The 20,727-nt window shown below is 49.4% G+C and overlaps 1 protein-coding gene across 1 annotated transcript in view; it reads right to left on the bottom strand.

Annotated features, from left to right (window-relative positions):
• CFAP77 (cilia and flagella associated protein 77) overlaps window positions 1–20,727 on the bottom strand; it is a 150,745-nt gene that overhangs the window by 22,765 nt on the left and 107,253 nt on the right. Inside the window, exons 4-5 of the mRNA XM_052649685.1 lie at window positions 4,322–4,427; window positions 439–540 (exon numbers count right to left, since the gene is read on the bottom strand). Of these exons, the coding sequence (XP_052505645.1) occupies window positions 439–540; window positions 4,322–4,427 (208 nt within the window). The remainder of the gene's footprint in view (window positions 1–438; window positions 541–4,321; window positions 4,428–20,727) is intronic.

The following is a 20,727-nucleotide window of genomic DNA, read 5'->3' as shown; positions in this document are numbered from 1 at the left end:
CCCGTGTGTGCGGCGACGGCCCAGACTGACGGGCGGCGGGGCGAATGGCCACTGACATATGCTGATGGCGGCCACTTGGGCAGGACATGGGCGCCGCATCAAGGGCGGCAGGCAGGCCTCGCTGGCAGCCTGTTCGGTTGCATTAGGCTCAGGAAGGCACAGCCCCCTTCATTGTCTAAATTGCAGTTTAACTCAAACAAGCGGCCGGGCCTGGTCTGGCCAGAAACGCGGCTTTGTGTGGCTGTCTCCCTGGGGCCAGGCGCGTCCCTGGTGGCGCTTAGGAAGGGCTCCAACATGTTAGCTCTTGGTAGCATTGCTGTTGTTGTTGCGCCAGTCGAGGGGCAGAAGCCCTCAGAAGCCCCTGCCTAGAGGACAGGAGAAGAACAGGAAGCAGGGCATCCGCTAGGTGCGGGCAGGGGCGATGGGGGCGGGACTGACCTTCTGGAAGTGAGGCATGTGCCAGAGGGCGTCCAGCCCCACGGGTGGCTTGTACTTCCTCAGCTGACTGCTCCGGGTCTCATAGAGTTTCCCAAGGATCACCTGCAGGGCAGAGAGAGGCGGAGGCCCCGTGGTGACTGGCTCCTGCAGAGGCCAGAGCCACAGCGACGGAGCTGGAGGGCCTGGGGCCAAGATTCCTGCTGGGGCAGCCCCGTGGGGCCCTTTCCCCCTGGTTCCGGCCCTTCTTCCAGTCTGATTTCAGGGGACCAGGTGGACTCGGGGAGGGGACCATGGGGTGCTGAGAGCGTGCTGTTTTGGTTTCTGGTTCGACCCTAGAACTCTCTGGGTTCTGGAAGGCAGCTGCCTCAAGGGCAGGGACGTGTCCTCCTTAGCTAAGACAGCCCTGGTGGTTACCAGGGATGCCACCAGGTGGAACGAATGAATGATTTGACGGGGCTGTTGCCATTTCTGGGAAGCAGGTCCTCAGCATGGTCTGCTCGTGGAAAAGAAAGGAGGACTCCTTTGAGAGGAGGAATTAGAGGGCTCAGTGGAGAGCCGTCGAGGTCTCTGTGGGTGCGATTTCAGAGCTGCAGTGGCAGTCCAGCTCCTCCTTAGCTGCACGCCCCGTACCCACAAACAGACGCTGCGAGCCTATGGTTAGGGACCCATAGCTCATGGGGTCTGCTGTCGACTGAACTGTGTCCCCTCCAAATCCATAGGGTGAAGCCCTAGCCCCCAGTGGGGACCGTATTTGGAGCTGGGCCTTTAAGGAGGTGATTAAGGCTCAGTGACATCAGAGGATGGGGCTGTAATCCAATAGGACAGATGTCCTTATATGAAGCGGAAGAGACACCAGGGGTGTCCATACAGGAAAGGCCCTGTGAGGACGGGGTGAGAAGGCGGCCGTCTTCAGGCCGAGGAGAGAGGCCTCCAGGGCAACCGAGGCTGCCACCTCCACCTTGGACTTCCAGCCTCCAGGATTTCTGTGGTTTAAGCCACCCAGTCATACGTTGTCACAGTCACTCCAGCAGACTCACCCGAGGTCCCCGGCCCCCAGTTGCAGGATCAGAGGAGGACTCTGATTCAATGTGTGCCCCTGGGGAACTCCATGCACAGTCAGACCTTAGTTCACAGCTGTGACCTTGTCAGAACTCAAAACCTCCTAGGGGAGTTAGCAGACACATAGGGGGCTCTTGTTTATACCTAGAGCTTGAGAGTTGGATTTCTACACCTGGAGTGGGTGAGCTGGATGATGCGCTGGTACCCAAGTGACCCAAAGAGCATGGGCCACTGCAGAAAGGGGCATGAGAGGGAGACACAGGTCAGATGGTGCAGCCAGCAAATAAAAGCTGACCTGAATTTAGCCGAAGACACCACCATCCTATTGAACCCCTTTTATTTTACTTTTTTTAAAGATAGCATCTCTTTATTTTATTGATTTATTTTTTAGCCAAGCCATGCGACACGTGGATCTTAGTTCCCTAACTAGGGATCAAACCACGGTCCCCTGCATTGGGGACATGAAGCCCTAACCACTGGGCTGGCAGGGAGCCCCTTTTCTTGACTTATTTTGTTACCCAATTATATTAATTTTATTTAATGTGTCTGTGGATAACTTCCAAGCCCCTTGGATCAACTCTCCCCTCTGCTTCCTAGAACAGCAGCTTTGAAACTTCATCTCAAACCAAAGCTGAGAGGCTGCCTCACTAGGGCTTAGTGAGCCGGGCTTCAGAATTAGGATGAAAGTGAGTCTTAGCGCCTTTCTCAACCTCAGTTTCCACTGCAGGAAATGGGGTACAGATGCCTAGCAAACAGGTTCTTACAGGATTTGCTGAGTTAGCTTTGAACAGAGTGTCTGGTTCTAGACGATTGCTCACTAAATGGAAGCCAGTTTCCAAGAATTTCGTTTGGGGTCATCACCGTCCAAAACCCAGGACATTCTGAGCTGCTAAGAGAGCAGTTTCTCCTAAGATGGGAGCAATCTGACCTTGTAAACCGGCCATCTCATCAACCCTAACAGACTGTGTGTCAGCCCCTCCGTGTTTTGAGGGCCTGGGTATTCGTAGCCCTTTGATAGAAAGCATCACAGTCACAGAGAATCTCGGAACAGAAGAACTCTGTGGTTGGTTTGACAAGTGCTTTTTGAGTGCTTACTATGTCCTGTGAAAGTGTTAGTCACTCAGTCGTGTCTGACTCTGCAACCCCGTGGACTATAGCCTGCCAGGCTCCTCTGTCCATGAAATTCTCCAGGCAAGAATATTGGACTGGGTGGCTATTTCCTTCTCCAGGGATCCTCCCGACCCAGCGATCAAACTCGGGTCTCCTGAATTGCAGGTGGATTCTTTACCCTCTGAACCACCAGGAAAGCCCCCTTCTATGTCCTGGGAAGCCCCAATTATGTGCTGGGCCCTCATTCAACCCGACCCCGTTTTTTGCCCATCAAGGTCATTGAGACCCCAGTTTGGATGGCATCACTGACTCAATGGACATGAGTTTGAGCAAACTCCAGGAGACAGTGAAGGACAAGGAAATCTGGTGTACTACGGTCTACGGGGTTGCAAAAAGTCAGACACGACTGAGAGGCTGAACAACTACCACAGCAGCGAGCCACTCAAAGCCACAGCCCCCTGAGCTGCACCAGTCCCTGACCAGTGCTCGGGGTAGAGCCGCTGATAGTGGGTGACTACAGGCCAATGCTTTGGCCACCCGATGTGAAGAGCTGACTCCTGGAAAAGACCCTGATGCTGGGAAAGACTGAAGGCGGGAGGAGAAGGAGACGACAGAGGATGAGATGGTTGGATGGCATCACCAACGCGACGGACATGAGTTTGAGCAAGCTCCGGGAGTTGGTGATGGACAGGGAAGCCTGGCGTGCTGCAGTCTATGGGGTCCCAGAGAGTCAGACATGACTGAGCGACTGAACTGAACCGAACAGGGTTCTCTGTTGAAACAGGAGGGGCACTGGCTATGAGACTGTCTCTAGATTCAGGAGACGTGTCCTTGGAGGCTCCGGATTCCATGGACCTGTGGCCCTCTGAGTTGTTGTGAAATAGCTGCTAATTAAGAACATGACTCTGGCCTGGAGCTCTCAGTATGAAATAGCAGCATGTAACGGCAATGCTCCCTTGGAAAAAACTGGTCGTTACCATAGTGAGCTCTCTCTTGAGCTATTAATGAATAAACTAGTCATGGACTGCTTTTAAATTATTACTACAGAGACTTCCCTGGTGGCACACTGGGTAAAAATCCACCTGCCAGTGCAAAGGATACGGGTTCAATCCCTGGTCCGGGAAGATTCTACATGCCAAGGAGCAACTAAGCTCGCATGCCACAACTACTGAGGCTGTGTGGGGCAACTGCTGAAGCCCGCGTGCCTAGAGTCTGTGCTCAGCAACAAGAGAAGCCCTCACAATGAGAAGCCCGTGCACCACAACCAAGAGGAGCCCCCGCTCACGGCGACTACAGAACGCCCACGTGCAGCGATGGAGACTCGTGCAGCCAAAACTAGAATTAATTAATTAATTTAAAATATATTATTGCAGTGCTCTGCTCTAAGTGGTTGTCTCCGACTTCCGACTCTCCCCACCGCTGAGAACAGCCCAGAGGGGCCTTAGGTAGAAATCAGTCTTCCTCTCTAGGGGCTTAAGCCAAAGTTGAACCTGGTCATCACCAAGACCCTTTCAGCACAGCAATGAGCAACTCGATTGCCCAGTCAACACCCCGCCTCGCCCACCAGCAACAAGCCTGCACACGGGGGCAGCCTCAGGCCTTGCCCCTCCGCAAGCCTCCCCTTCCCTCCCCTCCCCTCCTGCAGTGAGCATGGTGTTTACCCGCAAGCCTCCCCTTCCCTCCCCTCCCCCCGTGCAGGGAGCATGGTGTTTACCTTTTGCTTTTTCTCCAGTTTAATGGCTTTCTGGGTGGCCTTCTGCTCCTGCACCCACAGCTGCTGGTACCGATGCTGCAGCAGATCAAAGAAGGGGGTGGAAGGCCTGTGGGGAAGAAGGCAGACGGGTTTGAGGTCCGGGAAGGGCCAGAGAGCCCCCTCTCCCCAGAGGCTGCCTGCATGACTGTCAGGCCTGTGGGGAAGAGTGCCCTCCCCAAGCCTGTGAGAGCCTCTTTCTGGCTTTCTGCAGCCATGGAAGAAATGGGTGCCTTCTGTAAATCATTCAACAAATGCTTACTGCCCACCAATCAAGTGCTGGGCCTTATATGGTGACAGACTCTATCCTCGACCAGATTTAAGACAGACTCCTCAGACCCCTCCTTTCCATCAGGACTTGTCCTTGGGACCTATATTTGGCTGGATGAAGTCAGCCTTAGCAGAGAACCTTGCTAAGTCAGTCCCCTCACCCCTCATGTCTCATCACCTTGGCTTGCCTTTACCAAGAGTCCTGTTAAGGCAGTTTAGTGAGAATCCCCTACCTACCCTTGAAGTCTCCCCTTCGTAACTTGCCTTCCACTCTGCTCCTTGGGTAGAAGTTCCCATTCGTGTTGTATTAAGAACTGAGTCCAGCTCTATCCTGAGGTCACTTTCCCCTTTGAAATAGTACTGAATAAAATCTGTCTTTATTGCCTTCAGCCTCTGCTCTGTTTCTCCTTGACAGGGGTCTCCAGCCAAGGTGCACATACCCTGCGTATAGCATTTTGCATACCCCACTCCTCACAACACTGTGAAGTGGGTATTATTAATACTATCACTCATCCTGCAGCTGAGGGGGTCAGGTCCCAGAAGAGTGGGGGCAGGGCTGTGTGTGAGGCTCTCTCAAGGCAACCTAATGGGTGATGAGGGAAAGAACTTTCTAGAAGAACCAAAGCTAATAAGACGCAGGAGGAAGGACAGAATTGAGGGAAAGAGCATCATTACCTTGTGACTCCTAATGAAATAATGGATTTAGGGAGTGAGCGATGATGAGGTAGAAGGCTGACGGGAACTTTACAATGGATGGCTCAGGCTGCAGCTGCTGAACCACAGGATCAATTTGTTCTTATTGTGATAAACGTGCAAAACATAAAGTTTACCCAAGCGATCAATCTTACCATCACTGAAAGTGACAGACATGGGACCAGGAATGATTTTTATTTATCTGGCTGCGCTGGGTCTTAGTTGCAGCATGTGGGATCTTCACTGCATTATGTGGGGGTCTTCACTGCAGCATGTGGGGGTCTTCACTGCAGCATGTGGGGTCTTCACTGCATCATGTGGGGTCTTCTGAGGCAGCGTGTGGATTCTCTAGTTGTGGCGTGCGGGTTCAGTAGTTGCGGCAGGCGGGCTTCGTTGCTCTGCAGCACGTGGGATCGTAATTCCCCGACCGGGGATCGAACCCGCGCCCCCTGCATTGGAAGTGCAGAGTTTTAACCACTGAGCCTCCAGGGAAACCCCCTGGCTTCGTGTTTTATACGGCCTTCACGGTGGTATTTAAAGTCTTGGAAATTGTTGTCGGCCCTTAAAAATTGGGAGATTTTACATTAAAAAAAAAAAACCAGCTTTCCCAGATTGTCCTGAAGATGTATATGTTCCGATCACATAGGTCTGCCTTCCTATGTGGCAACAGTTGGCTGGAGCTGAGTATCAGGTGTCATTTAGCCCAAGTCCTCTCTCTTCCCTACTGCACTCCACTGCCTGCTGGGCCCCTCCAAGCGTTGGATTTTGTGGCCCCAGAAACAGACACAGAGCTGGACTGGACCCTAAACACCCACCCCCAACTCTCCCACCCTCCAGGCGGACTTCTCTGGGACCAGGCTGACCTGGGACTCCTTTCGAGTGGCGCTTCCCCGGCTTTGAAATGCCACTCGAGCTCAGAGGTCTCTTTCCAGAGTAGCCTGCAGCGCATCTACAAACAGTGGCTCTTTGTTTTCTGGTTCCTTTACCCCTGCGGTGACTTTTATTACTTAATTATTACACACCCCATGCTTCTGAGCAGCCTAATTTATAGCCGTGCTTTCTAATGACACGAGATGCGTAATCTCGCAAGATCTACCCCAAGAGGCCTTTCACAACAGAAAAGCTATCTTTCCAGCAGCCCCCTCTGCCCACAGCACCGCAAACCCACCCTCACGGCCCTCCCACAGCCTCGCTGACCGTCTTTGTGTCCTGTTTCAGCCAGCGGTTCTTATTGCTGGAAAGAGGCAGGGGCGGGGCGTCGGAGCAGAAGAGCTGACAAAGCTTGTAAGTTACAACAGCCCAGTCCTGACTGCCTGGTGGAGGTCCAGCAGGTTTTGCCCATTTTTGTTCTGGCTCATTCAATCGGATCACAAGGGGGAGAGGCTTGTCGGACATGGCGAAAACCCAGGAAGTAAATTGTATCACGTCATCTCTTGCTTAAAATGCCCTCGGCAGCCTCCCATTTCTTAGACTCAATCTAGATTCCTTGCCAGAATCTGGCAAAGCCTCCCCTCCCCAAACTCCTCTCAGACCCTCAGCAACTCCTTTGCCTACAGGTCTCAGCTTTTGGGTCACCTCCTCAGAGGGCTTGCCCCTGACCAGTCCATCTTCCAACGGCCCTTGCCTGGTGCCCTCCCCTGCAGAAGCCCCCTTGTTAATTTGTCACTGGCCTATAACTGCTCTCGGCCATTGAATACCAATGCCAGCAAGAATGGTTTGCTCTCAGTAATTATGCATTGTTGAAAAGGAGGGGGCGAGAAGAAGGGAATTAGTCAAAGAAAGAAAGATTAGGTGAACATTTCAGGAAATAAACTTTTCATAAGTCAGGGTAGTGTAAATCAAGCTATATGTGAGTTGTAATAAAATTGAGAGTAAATTGATAGAAATTATAATCCAGGGAAGGAAGGATAGTCTTTCTAACAAATGGCAGGGGAACAACTGGACACCATGGACAAAACCAAAGAGAAACCTCTTGGCCCAAGTCTCATACTTTATACAAGAATTAACTCAAAATGGAGCATAGAGTTAAATGTGAAACTGTGAAACTTTTTGAAGAAAACATAGGAGACGCTCTTTGGGACCTAGGGCTAGGCTAGGTGATGCGTTCTCAGGCTTGACACCGAAAGCATGATCCAGCAAAGGAAAAAAAAAAGGTAAATTGAACTTCCTCTAAATTAAGAACTTTTGCTCGTGGAAAGAGCCTCCTGAGAATATGACAAAGTAAACCATTACTAGGAGAAAATATTTGCAAACCATGTACCTGACAAAGGACTCCTATTTCGACTATATATAAAACTCACAAAACTCAACAATAAAAATGAAAACAAAAAATGACTGTATTAGAAAAAGGACAAAACATGAAGAGACAGAGGGTATATGGATGGCAAATAAGTACAGGAAAAAATAGTAACATCCTTCGCCACTGGAGAAATGTAAATTGAGAGCCAGATGACATGTCCCTTCACACCTATTGGTGCAGCTAAAATAAGAAATACGTAGTGACAGTGGGCCTTCCCTGGCGGCTCAGATGCTAAAGAATCTGCCTGCAAATGCAGGAGACCTGGGTTTGATCCCTGGATCAGGAAGATTCCCTGGAGAAAGGAATGGCTACCCACTCCAGTATTCTCACCTGGGAAATCCCATGACAGAGCAGCCTGGTGGGCTACAGTCCATGGGGTTGCAAAGACATAACTGAGTGACTAACCACAGTGATAATGCTCAGTGCTGGCAAGGACGCAGAGAAACTAAACCTCATACACACTGTTGGAGACAGCGTAACATGGCATCGTTGCTCTGGAAAATGGTTTGCTAGTTTCTTGAAAAACTAAACCTACACTTACCATCGGAGCCCAGCAATTGTGCTCCTGGGCATTTATTCCTGAAAAATGGAAACTTAGGTCTACACAGACACCTACACACCCATGTTCATAGCTGGAATACCTGTAATATCCCCAAACTGGGAACAAGCAAAACACCCTTCAGTGGGTGAATAAACTATGGTCCATCCATACTATGGAATATCATTCTATAGTAAAAAATGAAAGGACGATTGATACAGCAACAGCTTGGATGATGTCAAGGCTGTTATGCTCATGGAAAAAGGCCAGTTTCACAAGGTCACATACTGTATGATTTCATGTACATACCTTTCCTGGAATGTCCCAGGCATCAGGGAATGGCGGGGAGAGGGGTCATTACACAGGTGTGTGAAGGGGTGTCTTTGAGGTGATAGAACAGTTCTGCATCTTGATTTGTAACACAAATTTACACATGTGATGAAATGAATGGACGCCAAATACGCAGACACAAACTGCTTGTAAAACTGGTGAAATCTGAATGAAATCTGCGTATTGTATCAATGTCAGTTTTTTAGGGGTTTTTTTTTTTTATGTTTTTTCAAATTTACTTAATTTGGCCGTGTCAGGTCTTAGACCCTTCATCATGTCGCGCAGGAGCTCTTCTGAAGCATGGATTCTCCAGTTGTGGCACACGGGCTCAGGGCTGCGTGGGCTCAGTAATTGTGGCGAGTGGGCTTAGTTGCCTTGCGGCATGTGGGTTCTTAGTTCCCAGACCAGGAATCAAACCTGTGTCCTCAGCATCAAAAGGTGGATTCTTCACCACTGGGCCATCAGGGAAGTCCGAAGTTTTTAGTTTTGATATTGCACTATAGTTACATAGGATTTTATCACAGGGATAACAGAGTGAAGAGTAAATAGCATCTCTCTGTACTATTTTTACAACTTCCCGTGGCTTTATAATTATTTTAAGTAAAATATTTTCTCAAAATGCAATTGAGCATGCATGAACTAGCTTTCCAACTTTATAGAAAAAATATTACAATATTACTGTCATACAAAGAGGTGATCAAAGAGCTTGGAGCCAAAAAATGTGGGGGGAAAATGAATATAGGGTGTGGCAGGAAATTAATTTTTTTAAAATGTGTTATTTTTCTGGATTTTGTGGCTTATGATATTTGTCAGCTTATTTAAAATTTTAATTTGTTCTGATTCTTTTTCTCATTCTGATTAAGTATTCAGTTTTATGCCTAAATTTGTATTCAGGATTTTGAACTTTTTTTCTTAAAAAGAACCCCCAAATATGAATACGTTCCTGGTCCCAGGAAGCATGGAGCTGCCCTTGTGTGAAGGTAAAATGTTCCTTTTAATTATAAGAGAGTATTAGGTATAACTTCATGCTAATAATGTAAAACCAAAACAAAACAGGTGATTTATCCAGGAAAATTTAAAAGATCAAAGTTGACTGAAGTGCATATATAAAACTTTAATAGAGCCACGGGTACCAGACCAAGGTATGTTCACGTGTGTGACCTCCTAGCCTTGTTGAGAACAGTATTCCAGGGCTTTCCAGAAGTTTTTACAAAAAAGCTTCCCACATCATGCTATGATCCCAAATCGAGAGAAGGAAAATGTCTTGGTTAGTATCACCTAGAAGAGCAAATGAAATTCTGCTTGAGGGTGTGATGAATTTAGGAGTCTGGGGCTGACATATATACAGCTAGGTATAAAAGAGATAACCTACTGAATAGCACAGGGGACCCATTTAGCTCTGTGGTGACCTAAGTGGAAAGGAAACCCAAGAAAGAGGGGATATATGTGTGTGCGTGTTACGTCACTTCAGCCATGTCTGACTCTTTGCAACCCGATGGACTGCAGCACACCAGCTCCTCTGTCCATGAGACTCTCCAGGCAAGAACACTGGAGTGGGTTGCCAAGCCAGCCTCCAGGGGATCTTCCCGACTCGGGGATCGAACCTGCGTCTCCTGCAGCTCCTGCACTGCCAGTGGATTCTTTACCACTGAACCACCGGGAAAGCCAGGATATATGTATACGTGTAGCTGATTCATTTTGCCCTCAGCTAGGAACTGACACAACATTGTAAAGCAGCTACACTCCAACTTAAAAAAAAAGGCGGGGGGGGGGGGGGGGGCCTAAGACATGAAATAAAGTTATGCTTGAAAACTAACAAAAAAAAAGAAGGAGTACTAAGTGAAATATTACTCGATCAAATCGGGCAATGTACTAATACCAGAAGGCCCTCCTGTAATGCCCTCCACCCATGCTGGAGGCAAGGAGTAGGGAGCCAAGGAGGGGTCCCAGAGGGTAGCTCGCCCCTGCTCCTTCCCGCTGAGCCTCCGAGGCGGGGAGGAAAGAGACTCCTTCCAGTGCAGCCGTAAGTTGCAATGCGAGGATTACACTAGGCTGGACGCATTAACCAGTGCACTGACCTGGCCTTTTGTAATTGCAAGTGAGCAGAAGAGCCTCGGATGGCTGAGACTTCACTCAGGAAAGGGGCTGGGAAAGCAGCTGACCCTCAGAGCAGCTGTGAATAAGGCGAGGACGCTCATGTGCCCCTCCCACTTGTGCACATTTATCAGGAAATATTATCAAGCTGCTAGAAAGAATGAAGCGGCCATATGAGTAATGACTCAGGAAGATCTCCAAGATGTAGGTCAAGTATAAAGAAAGAAGCTGGGGAGAAAGAGCCATACTTGCGTAAGTGCATCGACGCAGGTGTGAAGGGTGGTGAAGGACCAGAAGGAAGGCTGCAGAGGACGGTGCTGGGGGAGGGGGGCAGACGTGGTGGGCGGGGCAAGGGGCTCCTCCCCTCCAGTCTACTTACTGGTTTTATGTCACTCTTGAAAAGTGAAAGTAAAGTCGCTCAGTCATGTCTGGCTCTTTGCGACCCCATGGACTGTAGCCCACCAGGCTCCTCCGTCCATCGGATTTTCCAGGCAAGAGTCCCGGAGTGGGTTGCCATTTCCTTCTCCAGGGGATCTTCCTGACCCAGGGATCAAACCCAGGTCTCCCGCATTGTAGGTAGACGCTTTACCATCTGAGCCACCATGTGCCTCTTATGCAACAACAAAAGCAAAACAAGAAACCCACATCTGAGAGGTCATGGGACTCGGCCGGGGCCAAGGTCAGGGACAGGGTGATGGATCTAGGTCAGAACTGGATGCAAGTTCCTCCTCCCCCTCCCCCGCCATGCACAGCTCTGCCAACATCACACCGGAACTAGCCAGGCTGTTTGCTTTTTGCCTCTTCATAATCAGATGGGGGTGGTCGGGCCTTCTGGGCACCGCTGTTTGAAGCGAAGTTTCAGCGTTTCCCTGTGTACTCGGCCCTTGAAGGATGCACCTTTTTTCTTAGCATTTAAAAGAATGAATCGATTTATTTTTGGTTGCTCTGGGTCTTTGTTGCTGCACGTGGGCTCTCTCTAGCTGCGGTGAGCGGGGGCTACTCTTCGTTGGGGCGCAAGAGCTTCTCATTGCTTTGGCTTCTCTTGTTGAGAAGTACAGGCTTTAGCAGTTGCATCACCTGGGCTCTGTCTCTGGGGTGCACAGGCTTAGTTGCTCCGTGGCATGTGGAATCTTCGCAGACCAGGGATCAAACCTGTGTCTCCTGCATTTGCAGGCAGACTCCTATCCACTGTACCACCGGGGAGGTCCAGCACGGATGCACCTTTAGGAGCCATTTTTCTTATTTTTTTCCACAACTATTTTTTTTTTCCTTTTGCTGCTACATTAAAACATGTTCAGGGTTGTCTTTTTTGTTTTAAAATAAACGTAGTTCTTTACAGTAAAGAAGACGTTTTTTCCACCTCAGAATGAATGATTTTTGCCACAGGCCGAGAGCCCCTGTGGTCACAATTACAGCCAGCCAAACTGCAGCTCTCTTTTGAGGAGCTGGAAGGGGTTCACTCAGAAGATCTCAATTATTTATCCTCACTAAATGAGATGGGAAAGGTGGGAGTGGGGAGGCTGAAGCCCAGAGAGGTCAAATGGCTGGCCCAGGGTCACACAGCACACTCGGCAGCCTAGCCTGGACCCACACCCACACCCACACCCACACCCCTCAGGCTACACTGTCTTCAGCCAAGAGAATGCAAACCCACTTCCAAACAGGCTCACGGGGCTGCCGGCTAGCTGACTGCATATAGAAGCCAAATCCAGGGACCTGGCTACACTCCGGCCCAGACCCGCCTTTCCAACCACATGAGTCTGATGCTGTCCCCATCAGCACCCGACCTGGCTTCTCTTTGCCCTTTGGGGTATTGGGCACAGTCTCCCAAGGCCCTGGCCTCGGGCTGCCGTCTCTGTACCCATGTCCCCCCCAGGAGCCTCCCCACCTTCCTCCGGTCACTCCATCCCATCCTTTAGGTGTTGGTCTCAACGAGATGCCCCACCCCTACCCCCAGGTCCCTCCCTGAGACCTCCCTTGGCATTGCCAATTTTGCCTTCCTAGCTGCTCTTTGCACTTAGGAAAGTTTTGTTTTTTAAAAAAATATTTTCAGTGATCAACGGATGGATTCAGTGTCTGCCTTCCTGATTAAGCTCTGAGCCCCATGTGGCAGGGACTGTGGCTGGATGGTTCACTGTGCATCAGGCTGGGACAGTCTGCACTTTGTAAAAATGCTGAATGGCCCCAGAAGCCTTTAAAGATCGTCTTCCTGAGACACTGACCTCCTCAACGCCCAGGAGGGAGGTCTGTGGCAGAAATGAGCTTTTCCTTAGGGAGTCCAGTGACGAGACAGGAGTGGCCTGAGTCCTACAGAAGGGGTGCAGGCGCTGAGGCCTCACCATGGACCTCTTTACTCCTCTCCCCCTCTGTCTCGGGGGCTCAGGCATTGAAGCTGGCATGTCAGAGTGAATCCTGGCTCTGGAAAGGGGCAGCAATGGCAGTTCCTCCCCGCCCCCCAAGAACAGAGGGTGCAGTCAGGAGGGGTGATACAGGGGAAGAGGTCCCATCCCAGGGATGAATTAGGGGACCCATGAAGCAGAAGATGAGGCTGAACATGGGTCCTCTGAGAGCCCAGTCAAGCAGGGAAACCTGGGACCATCAGAGCCGTTCATTATGAATCTTGAGAAGCACGTTCGAAAGTGATTCGGTCTTCCATGTGGTGACTTTAAAAAATAGTCACAACCGAAAAGCTGAGCGTTATGTTTTATTTGGTGGGAACTCTTAGGACTTCAAGTCCGGGAGACAAAAGTAACCCTGAGAGAACTGCTCCTAAGAGGCGAGGGGAGGAAGCAGGTCATACAGTTTTTAAACAAAGGGCAGGTAGGCTGAACATCAAATGGTTATTGTTAACTAAAGGAAATAGATATCTCAAGTTAAGGAATTGAGTGCTTTTCTATGTGTGAGAAGATGCAAAACTCTGGGCTTGCTGAAGTCATTCCATTCATATGCATCTCAGCTCTCTGGGGCCAGAATCCTGCGTTTTTCACATCCTGAGCGTCCTTGAGGCTCACCGTAGGGAGTGGCTGCGGTCTGATGGCTGGCAGACGGCAGGTACGCTTCCCCTTTCTGAGTGCCCTTGGGGCTCAGGGGCTCGTATTGGAGCTGCAGTCGCTGATGACTGCGGCATCCTTGTTTACTGATAAGGCAGGAAACACTTCATTTCTCACATGTGATGCTGGAAGGGTTCCCCCAGCGTACTGGAGGCTTGGGGATGGAGGTTGGGGGCACTTAGAGACAATTTGGAGCCTGGAGAGAGAGAAGAAGCAGGCTGGCCATGAATAAGCATCTGTGGAGAGGCCAGAAGGAATCAGAGCAGGTCCACACCAGCGCTGGGGAGCTTGGTCAGGGCAGGGGTCCTCCTGGAGGCGGGGGAAGGGACTGGCCACAAAGGGGCACGTGGGGGGCCGGTTCTGAGATGATGCAAACATGCTATGGCTTCATGGGGTGCCCAGTTACATAAACTTGTCAAGATTCATCAGATTAAACATAGACCACACGATTATCTGTAAATTGTACCTCAATAAAGTTGGTGCAAAGAACTGACTCATTGGAAAAGACCCTGAGGCTGGGAAAGATTGAAGGCAGGAGGAGAAGGGGACGACAGAGGATGAAATGGTTGGATGGCATCACTGACTCAATTGACATGAGTTTGAGCAGAATCTGGGCGAGAGTGAAGGACAAGGAAGCCTGGTATGCCGCAGTCCATGGGGTTGCAAGTTGGACACAACTGAGCGACTGAAAAGTTGTTGGAATCTTCCCTGGTGGTTCAGATGGTAAAGAATCCACCTGCAGTGCAGGAGACCCCGGTTCAGTCCCTGGGTTGAGGAGATCCCCTGGAGAAGGGAATGGTAACCCACTCTTTATCCTTTCCTGGAGAATTCCATGGATAGAATTCCATATAGCCTGACAGGCTATAGTCCACAGGGTCACAAAGTGTCAGACAAGACTGAGTAACTAACACTTTCACTTTCAAAATTGTTTTAAAAGCAAAAACTGAGAAGGCTGAGGAAGTAGGCGTCATCACAGAAAGTCTTTGCCATAGTACTAGGGAGCTATGGATGGTTTCTGAGCAAGGGGAGAGAGCATGGTGACAGTCACACTTTGGAGCAGTTGCCAGGGGTGGCGGAATGAATTAGTGGAAAGGAAGGGAGTAGGATTTGAGGATCCAAGGCCATTTCAGGGGGAGGAAAGATAGAGCAGGAAGGCTACACACCTTGCGAATGAGACCTCGACTCTGCTCACTTACTCACGTGTCCTTCCATCCACCTGGCACACCCAGGAGCATTAACCAGCTCCTCGTGATGGGCCAGGCTCTGTGAGATGTGGGGATGTGTTCTCTGCACCCTGGGGTTTCGGGGGCTGCTGCAGAAGTGCTGAGATCCACCACTGCTCACACTTCTGTCTGCTTCCTGGATCCTTAAGACAATATCTCTAGAAACAGATACTAACACCCTCTTTTCACAGAGGACAAATCTGAGGCCCAGAGAAGTTCACTGTCTTGCCTAAGACCACGCAGCCCCTGGGTGATGTGTTCACTTGCCTGGGAGGTCCGTGAGCATATCCACCCTGCGGCTCCTTCCCCCTGCAGAGCAGAGAGCTAATTGCCAGTGTACACACGGCCGTAGGCGCTCAGAGGAGAGAACAGTTAATTGAGCAAGGGCGTGGAACACCAAGGGCTTCCCAGGTGGCGCTAGTGGTAGAGAACCTGCCTGCCAGTGCAGGAGACATAAGAGATGAAAGTTCGATCCCTGGGTCGGGAAGATCCCCTGGAGAAGGAAATGGCAACCCACTCCAGTATTCCTGCCTGGAGAATCCCATGGACGGAGGGAGCCTGGCGGGGTACAACCTTTAGGGTCTCAAAGAGTCAGACACAACGAAAGCAACGTAGCACGCATGAACGTAGAACCAGGAAAGTCTCCTCTGAGCTTTTTGGTGGGTCTTTGGGGATGAGCAGGAGGTGACTGGGTGGAGAAATGAGTAAGGAGACTCCAGAGAGAAGGCTCGGTGTGAACGAAGGCAAGGCATTGGGCCTGGCTGGCACCACACCTCACAGCCCTAGAGCGGCCTGATGGGCGCTGGAGAGTAACAGGCATTCAAAACTGCCTCCCGGTTTTTAATGAGCACTTCCTACACCAAGCCCGCTGGCTGCACTTCCAACTGCAGTCCCCCTGCCTCTTCCATAACCTTGAAAGGGAGGGTTAACATGCCTGCCTTCAAGTGTGGAAAATGACATGCAGAGAAATCAAGCAAATGGCCCGAGGTTTGCTCACAGACGTGGGGCGGCTGGGGGGCGGAGCCAGCGCCCCACCTGGATTCCCCAGCTCTGAAGACCCCGGGGTCATGACAGTTAGGCTCTGAGTGATCCGTGCCAGCAAGGGCGCCACGAAGGGCTTTGACAAATTATTTGCTGATAACCTGGCAGGACCCTCTTGGAAAAGATCCTCGCCACCCTGGCGTTCCCGCTGACAACAAAACCATGTCAAAACCCAGTCTGGTCGAGTGGAAAATGGGGACTAAAATGAAATGAAATCAGCAGCTACTCGGGGTAGGGAGAAACCTCAAATTAGTTGCATCCGGCCCATCTTCCGCTACTACTTTGCGATTGATAACCCCCAGACCAGGGGTTGATCTCCCATGGAGGCACCTGGGGACGAGCAAGGGGAATGGAAATTATCATTTGCAAACATTAGACTGACACTTTGTGCGTGTGGGGGCAGAGAGGGCTGACAGCTCTGATTTGCCGCCTGTGGCTCCTCTCTGCCGAGGAGGGCTCTAGTGGATTAGAGGGGGCCCCTTTCATGGCAAACCCATCTTCATCTTCGCTGCTCATTAAAACTTTGTGGAGCTGGAGAAGTTGGCAGAAGGGAGGAAGCTGTAGGAAGTTTCTGAGGGACACGAGGTACACATTTGTTGAAAGGTGTTTGAGAAGGGAGCCTTGGGTCTGACAAACCGGATTTTAGTGCGGCTCTCCGTTCACAGTGGGCTAAAATAATTGGTCATCAGTGACTACTAATTCGGTTTAGTAGCCAGAGGCAATTTTTTTCTTCCTGGAAAATCAATGACAGCACGGAGGTCTGTTCAACGTGATTCCGCTCGAGACGGGTCCTTATTTGGCGCTTGATGCTTCTTCCAGTGGAGACAGCTATTTTGTTAAAATAAAATTAAAATCCATCTCTAATGTGCCAGCGGTCTGCTGCTCCCAGGGGTGGGCAAGGAGAGGCCCTGGCCCTGGTCACGACACAGCCGCGGGGACTCGGGAGTGGATGGTGGCTTCTGGAATGGGCCGCACGTTCCCGGCTGGGTGTGAGGTTCAGAACACGCCGTGGTCCATTGGAGGGTCTGGTTTTGGAGGAGGGGAGAGGCTGAGGGGCTGGGCACCTCTTGGCAGCTCTAAATCAAAACCCAGCCCGCTAGGGACAGCCAACTGCGGCACCATCTGAGGAGGCTCAAATTCCGTCCCACCTCCACATTGGATGTGTTCTCGGACGGCACCGGGCAGTGAGGGGCCTCCCTTCTCAGCCTCACCTGAGGCTTCCTGAATGGGCCCATCTGTGTGGGCAGGTGGCCTCAGGGACCATGACTGGGCACTTGGCTGGTGCCTAAAGGGTACCACTGTTTCTTATAATAAGGGATTCTGGTTAACATGGCTTCAGTTCAGTTCAGTTGCTCAGTCGTGTCCGACTCTTTGTGACCCCATGAATCGCAGCATGCCAGGCCTCCCTGTCCATCACCAACTCCCACAGGCTACCAAAGCCCAACTAAAGCCTTTTTCTTTCTTTCTTTTTTTTTTTTTTTGCAATTGAAAATTTTTTTTAAGGTCATTGGAGATTCACATGCAATTGTTAAGAAATAATACAGAGAGGGAGAGGGGGAAGATATGCAGGGAAGCCTCAGTACCCCATACCCTGCTTCCCCCAGTGGTGACATCTGGTAAAACTAAAGAATAGAGTCAAAACCAGGATGCTGACAGTGGATAATTCATCCATCTTCCCCTCATGGACCACACCCTTGTGGTGAAGGGGCTGGCGTAACTCAATGAAGCTATGAGCCACGCTGGGTAAGATGGGTCATAGTGAAGAGTTCTGATGAAACGTGGTGCACTGGAGGAGGGAATGCAGCCCACTCCAGTATTCTTGCCTCAAGGACACCATGGACAGTATGAAAGGCAAAGTAACTCATACTCACTGGTGTATTTGCTTGTATACAATTTCATCCCATGAGTCTGTGGACTCACCACCACAGTCAAAATACAAAACGGCTCCATCACCTCAAGGATGCTTACTGTTATGCTTTTATAACATCACCCATGTTCCTCCTACGCTGCACCCACGGGCCTAGGATGTTTTCTTTTCATCCTTACGAGAACACTACCAGCGGACTTTCCTAGTCGTCCAGTGGCTAAGAATCCATATTCCCAATGCAGGGGCCCAGGTTTGATCCCTGGTCAGGGGACTGGATCCCATGTGCCACAAAGATCCCCCATCCTGCAACTAAAGCCCACTGCAGCCAAATGAATGAATGAATGAATAAAAAGAACCCTAGCAGATAGGAACTACTATTATCTCATCTTATTGATAAAGAAACTGATCAATACAGAACTATCGATACTGCTATTGAACTATCAATAAAGCTTTCAATGAGGGCTTCACTGGTGGCTCAGTGGTAAAGAATCCACCTGCCAACGCAGGAGACACAGGTTCGGTCTCTGGTCTGGGATGATCTCACATGCCGCAGAGCAACTAAGCCCGTGCCACAACCACTGAACCTGTGCGCTCCAGAGCCCGGGAACGGCAACTACTGAATCCCGTGTGCCCTGCAGCCTGGTTTCCACAGCAAGAGAAGTCCCTGCAGTGAGATGCCTGTGCACCACAGTAAGAGAATAACCCCCACTTGCCACAAAAAAGAAAAGCCTGCTCAGCAACCAAGACTCCGCAAGGTCCAAAAATAAATAAATAAATAATTCATTAAAAAAAAAAAAAAAGCTTACTGAGATGAAAAACTTGCTTGTGATTGATATCAGGCAATACTGCAGTATGTGATTGCAAACAGACAGCCCATGATGTGATCACTCACCTAGACCTAGCCAGACATCTTGGAGTGTGATGTCAAGTGGGCCTTAGGAAGCATCACTATGGACAAAGCTAGCGGAGGTGATGGAATTCCAGTTGAGCTATTTCAAATCTTAAAAGATGATGCTGTTAAAATGCTGCACTCAATATGCCAGCAAATTTGAAAAACTCAGCAGTGGCCACAGGACTGGAAAAGGTCAGTTTTCATTCCAGTTCCAAAGAAGGACAATGCCAAAGAATGCTCAAACTACCACACAATTGCAACTCACTTCACATGTTAGCAAAGTAATGCTCAAAATTCTCCAAGCCAGACTTCAACACTGTGTGAACTGAGAACTTCCAGATGTTCAAGCTGGATATAGAAAAGGCAGAGGAACCAGAGATCAAATTGCCAACATCCGTTGGATCATAGAAAAAGCAAGAGAATTCCAGAAAAACATCTCCTTATGCTTCATTGACTACGCCAAAGCCTGCGACGGTATGGATCACAACAAACTGTGGAAAATTCTTAAAAATTCTTCTCCAACACCACAGTTCAAAAGCATCAATTCTTCAGCGCTCAGCTTTCTTCACAGTCCAACTCTCACATCCATACATGACCACTGGAAAAACCATAGCCTTGACTAGATGGACCTTAGTCGGCAAAGTAATGTCTCTGCTTTTGAATATATTATCTAGGTTGGTCATAACTTTTCTTCCAAGGAGAAAGCGTAATTTCATGGCTGCAGTCACCATCTGCAGTGATTTTGGAGCCCCCCAAAATAGTCTGACACTGTTTCCCCATCTATTTGCCATGAAGTGATGGGACCAGATGCCATGATCTTCGTTTTCTGAATGTAGAGCTTTAAGCCAACTTTTTCACTCTCCTCTTTCACTTTCATCAAGAGGCTTTTTAGTTCCTCTTCCCTTTCTGCCATAAGGGTGGTGTCATCTGCATATCTGAGGTTATTGATATTTCTCCCGGCAATCTTGATTCCAGCTTGTGCTTCTTCCAGCCCAGCGTTTCTCATGATGCACTCTGCATATAAGTTAAATAAGCAGGGTGACAATATACAGCCTTGACATACTCCTTTTTCTATTTGGAACCAGTGTGTTGTTCCATGTTCAGTTCTAACTGTTGCTTCCTGACCTTCATATAGGTTTCTCAAGAGGCAGGTCAGGTGGTCTGGTATTCCCATTTCTTGAAGAATTTTCCACAGTTTATTGTGATCCACACAGTCAAAGGCTTTGGCATAGTCAATAAAGCAGAAATAGATGTTTTTCTGGAACTCTTGCTTTTTGCATGATCCAGTGGATGTTGGCAATTTGATCTCTGGTTCCTCTGCCTTTTCTAAAACCAGCTTGAATATCTGGAAGTTCATGGTTCATGTATTGCTGAAGCCTGGCTTGGAGAATTTTGAGCATTACTTTGCTAGCGTCTGAAATGAGTGCAATTGAGCGGTAGTTTGAGCATTCTTTGGCATTGCCTTTCTTTGGGATTAGAATGAAAACTGACCTTTTCCAGTCCTGTGGCCACTGCTGAGTTTTCCAAATTTGCTGGCATATTGAGTGCACCACTTTCATAGCATCATCTTTCAGGATTTGAAATAGCTCCACTGGAATTCCATCACCTCCATTAGCTTTGTTCGTAGTGATGTTTTCTAAGGCCCACTTGACTTCACATTCCAAGATGTCTGGCTCTAGGTGAGTGATCACACCATCATGATTATCTGGGTCGTGAAGATCTTTTTTGTACAGTTCTGTGTATTCTCGCCACCTCTTCTTAATATCTTCTGCTTCTGTTAGGTCCATACCATTTCTGTCCTTTATCGAGCCCATCTTTGCTGAAATGTTCCCTTGGTATCTCTAATTTTCTTGAAGAGATCTCTAGTCTTTCCCATTCTGTTGTTTTCCTCTATTTCTTTGCATTGATTGCTGAGGAAGGCTTTCTTATCTCTTCTTGCTATTCTTTGGAACTCTGCATTCAGATGTTTATATCTTTCCTTTTCTCCTCTGCTTTTCGCTTCTCTTCTTTTCACAGCTATTTGTAAGGCCTCCCCAGACAGCCATTTTGCTTTTTTGCATTTCTTTTCCATGG

This window comes from Budorcas taxicolor, chromosome 11, assembly GCF_023091745.1.
Source record: "Budorcas taxicolor isolate Tak-1 chromosome 11, Takin1.1, whole genome shotgun sequence".
Lineage (NCBI taxonomy): Eukaryota > Metazoa > Chordata > Mammalia > Artiodactyla > Bovidae > Budorcas > Budorcas taxicolor.
The sequence above is the reverse complement of the archived record's forward strand: the minus strand, read 5'-3'. Positions and strand labels throughout refer to the sequence as shown.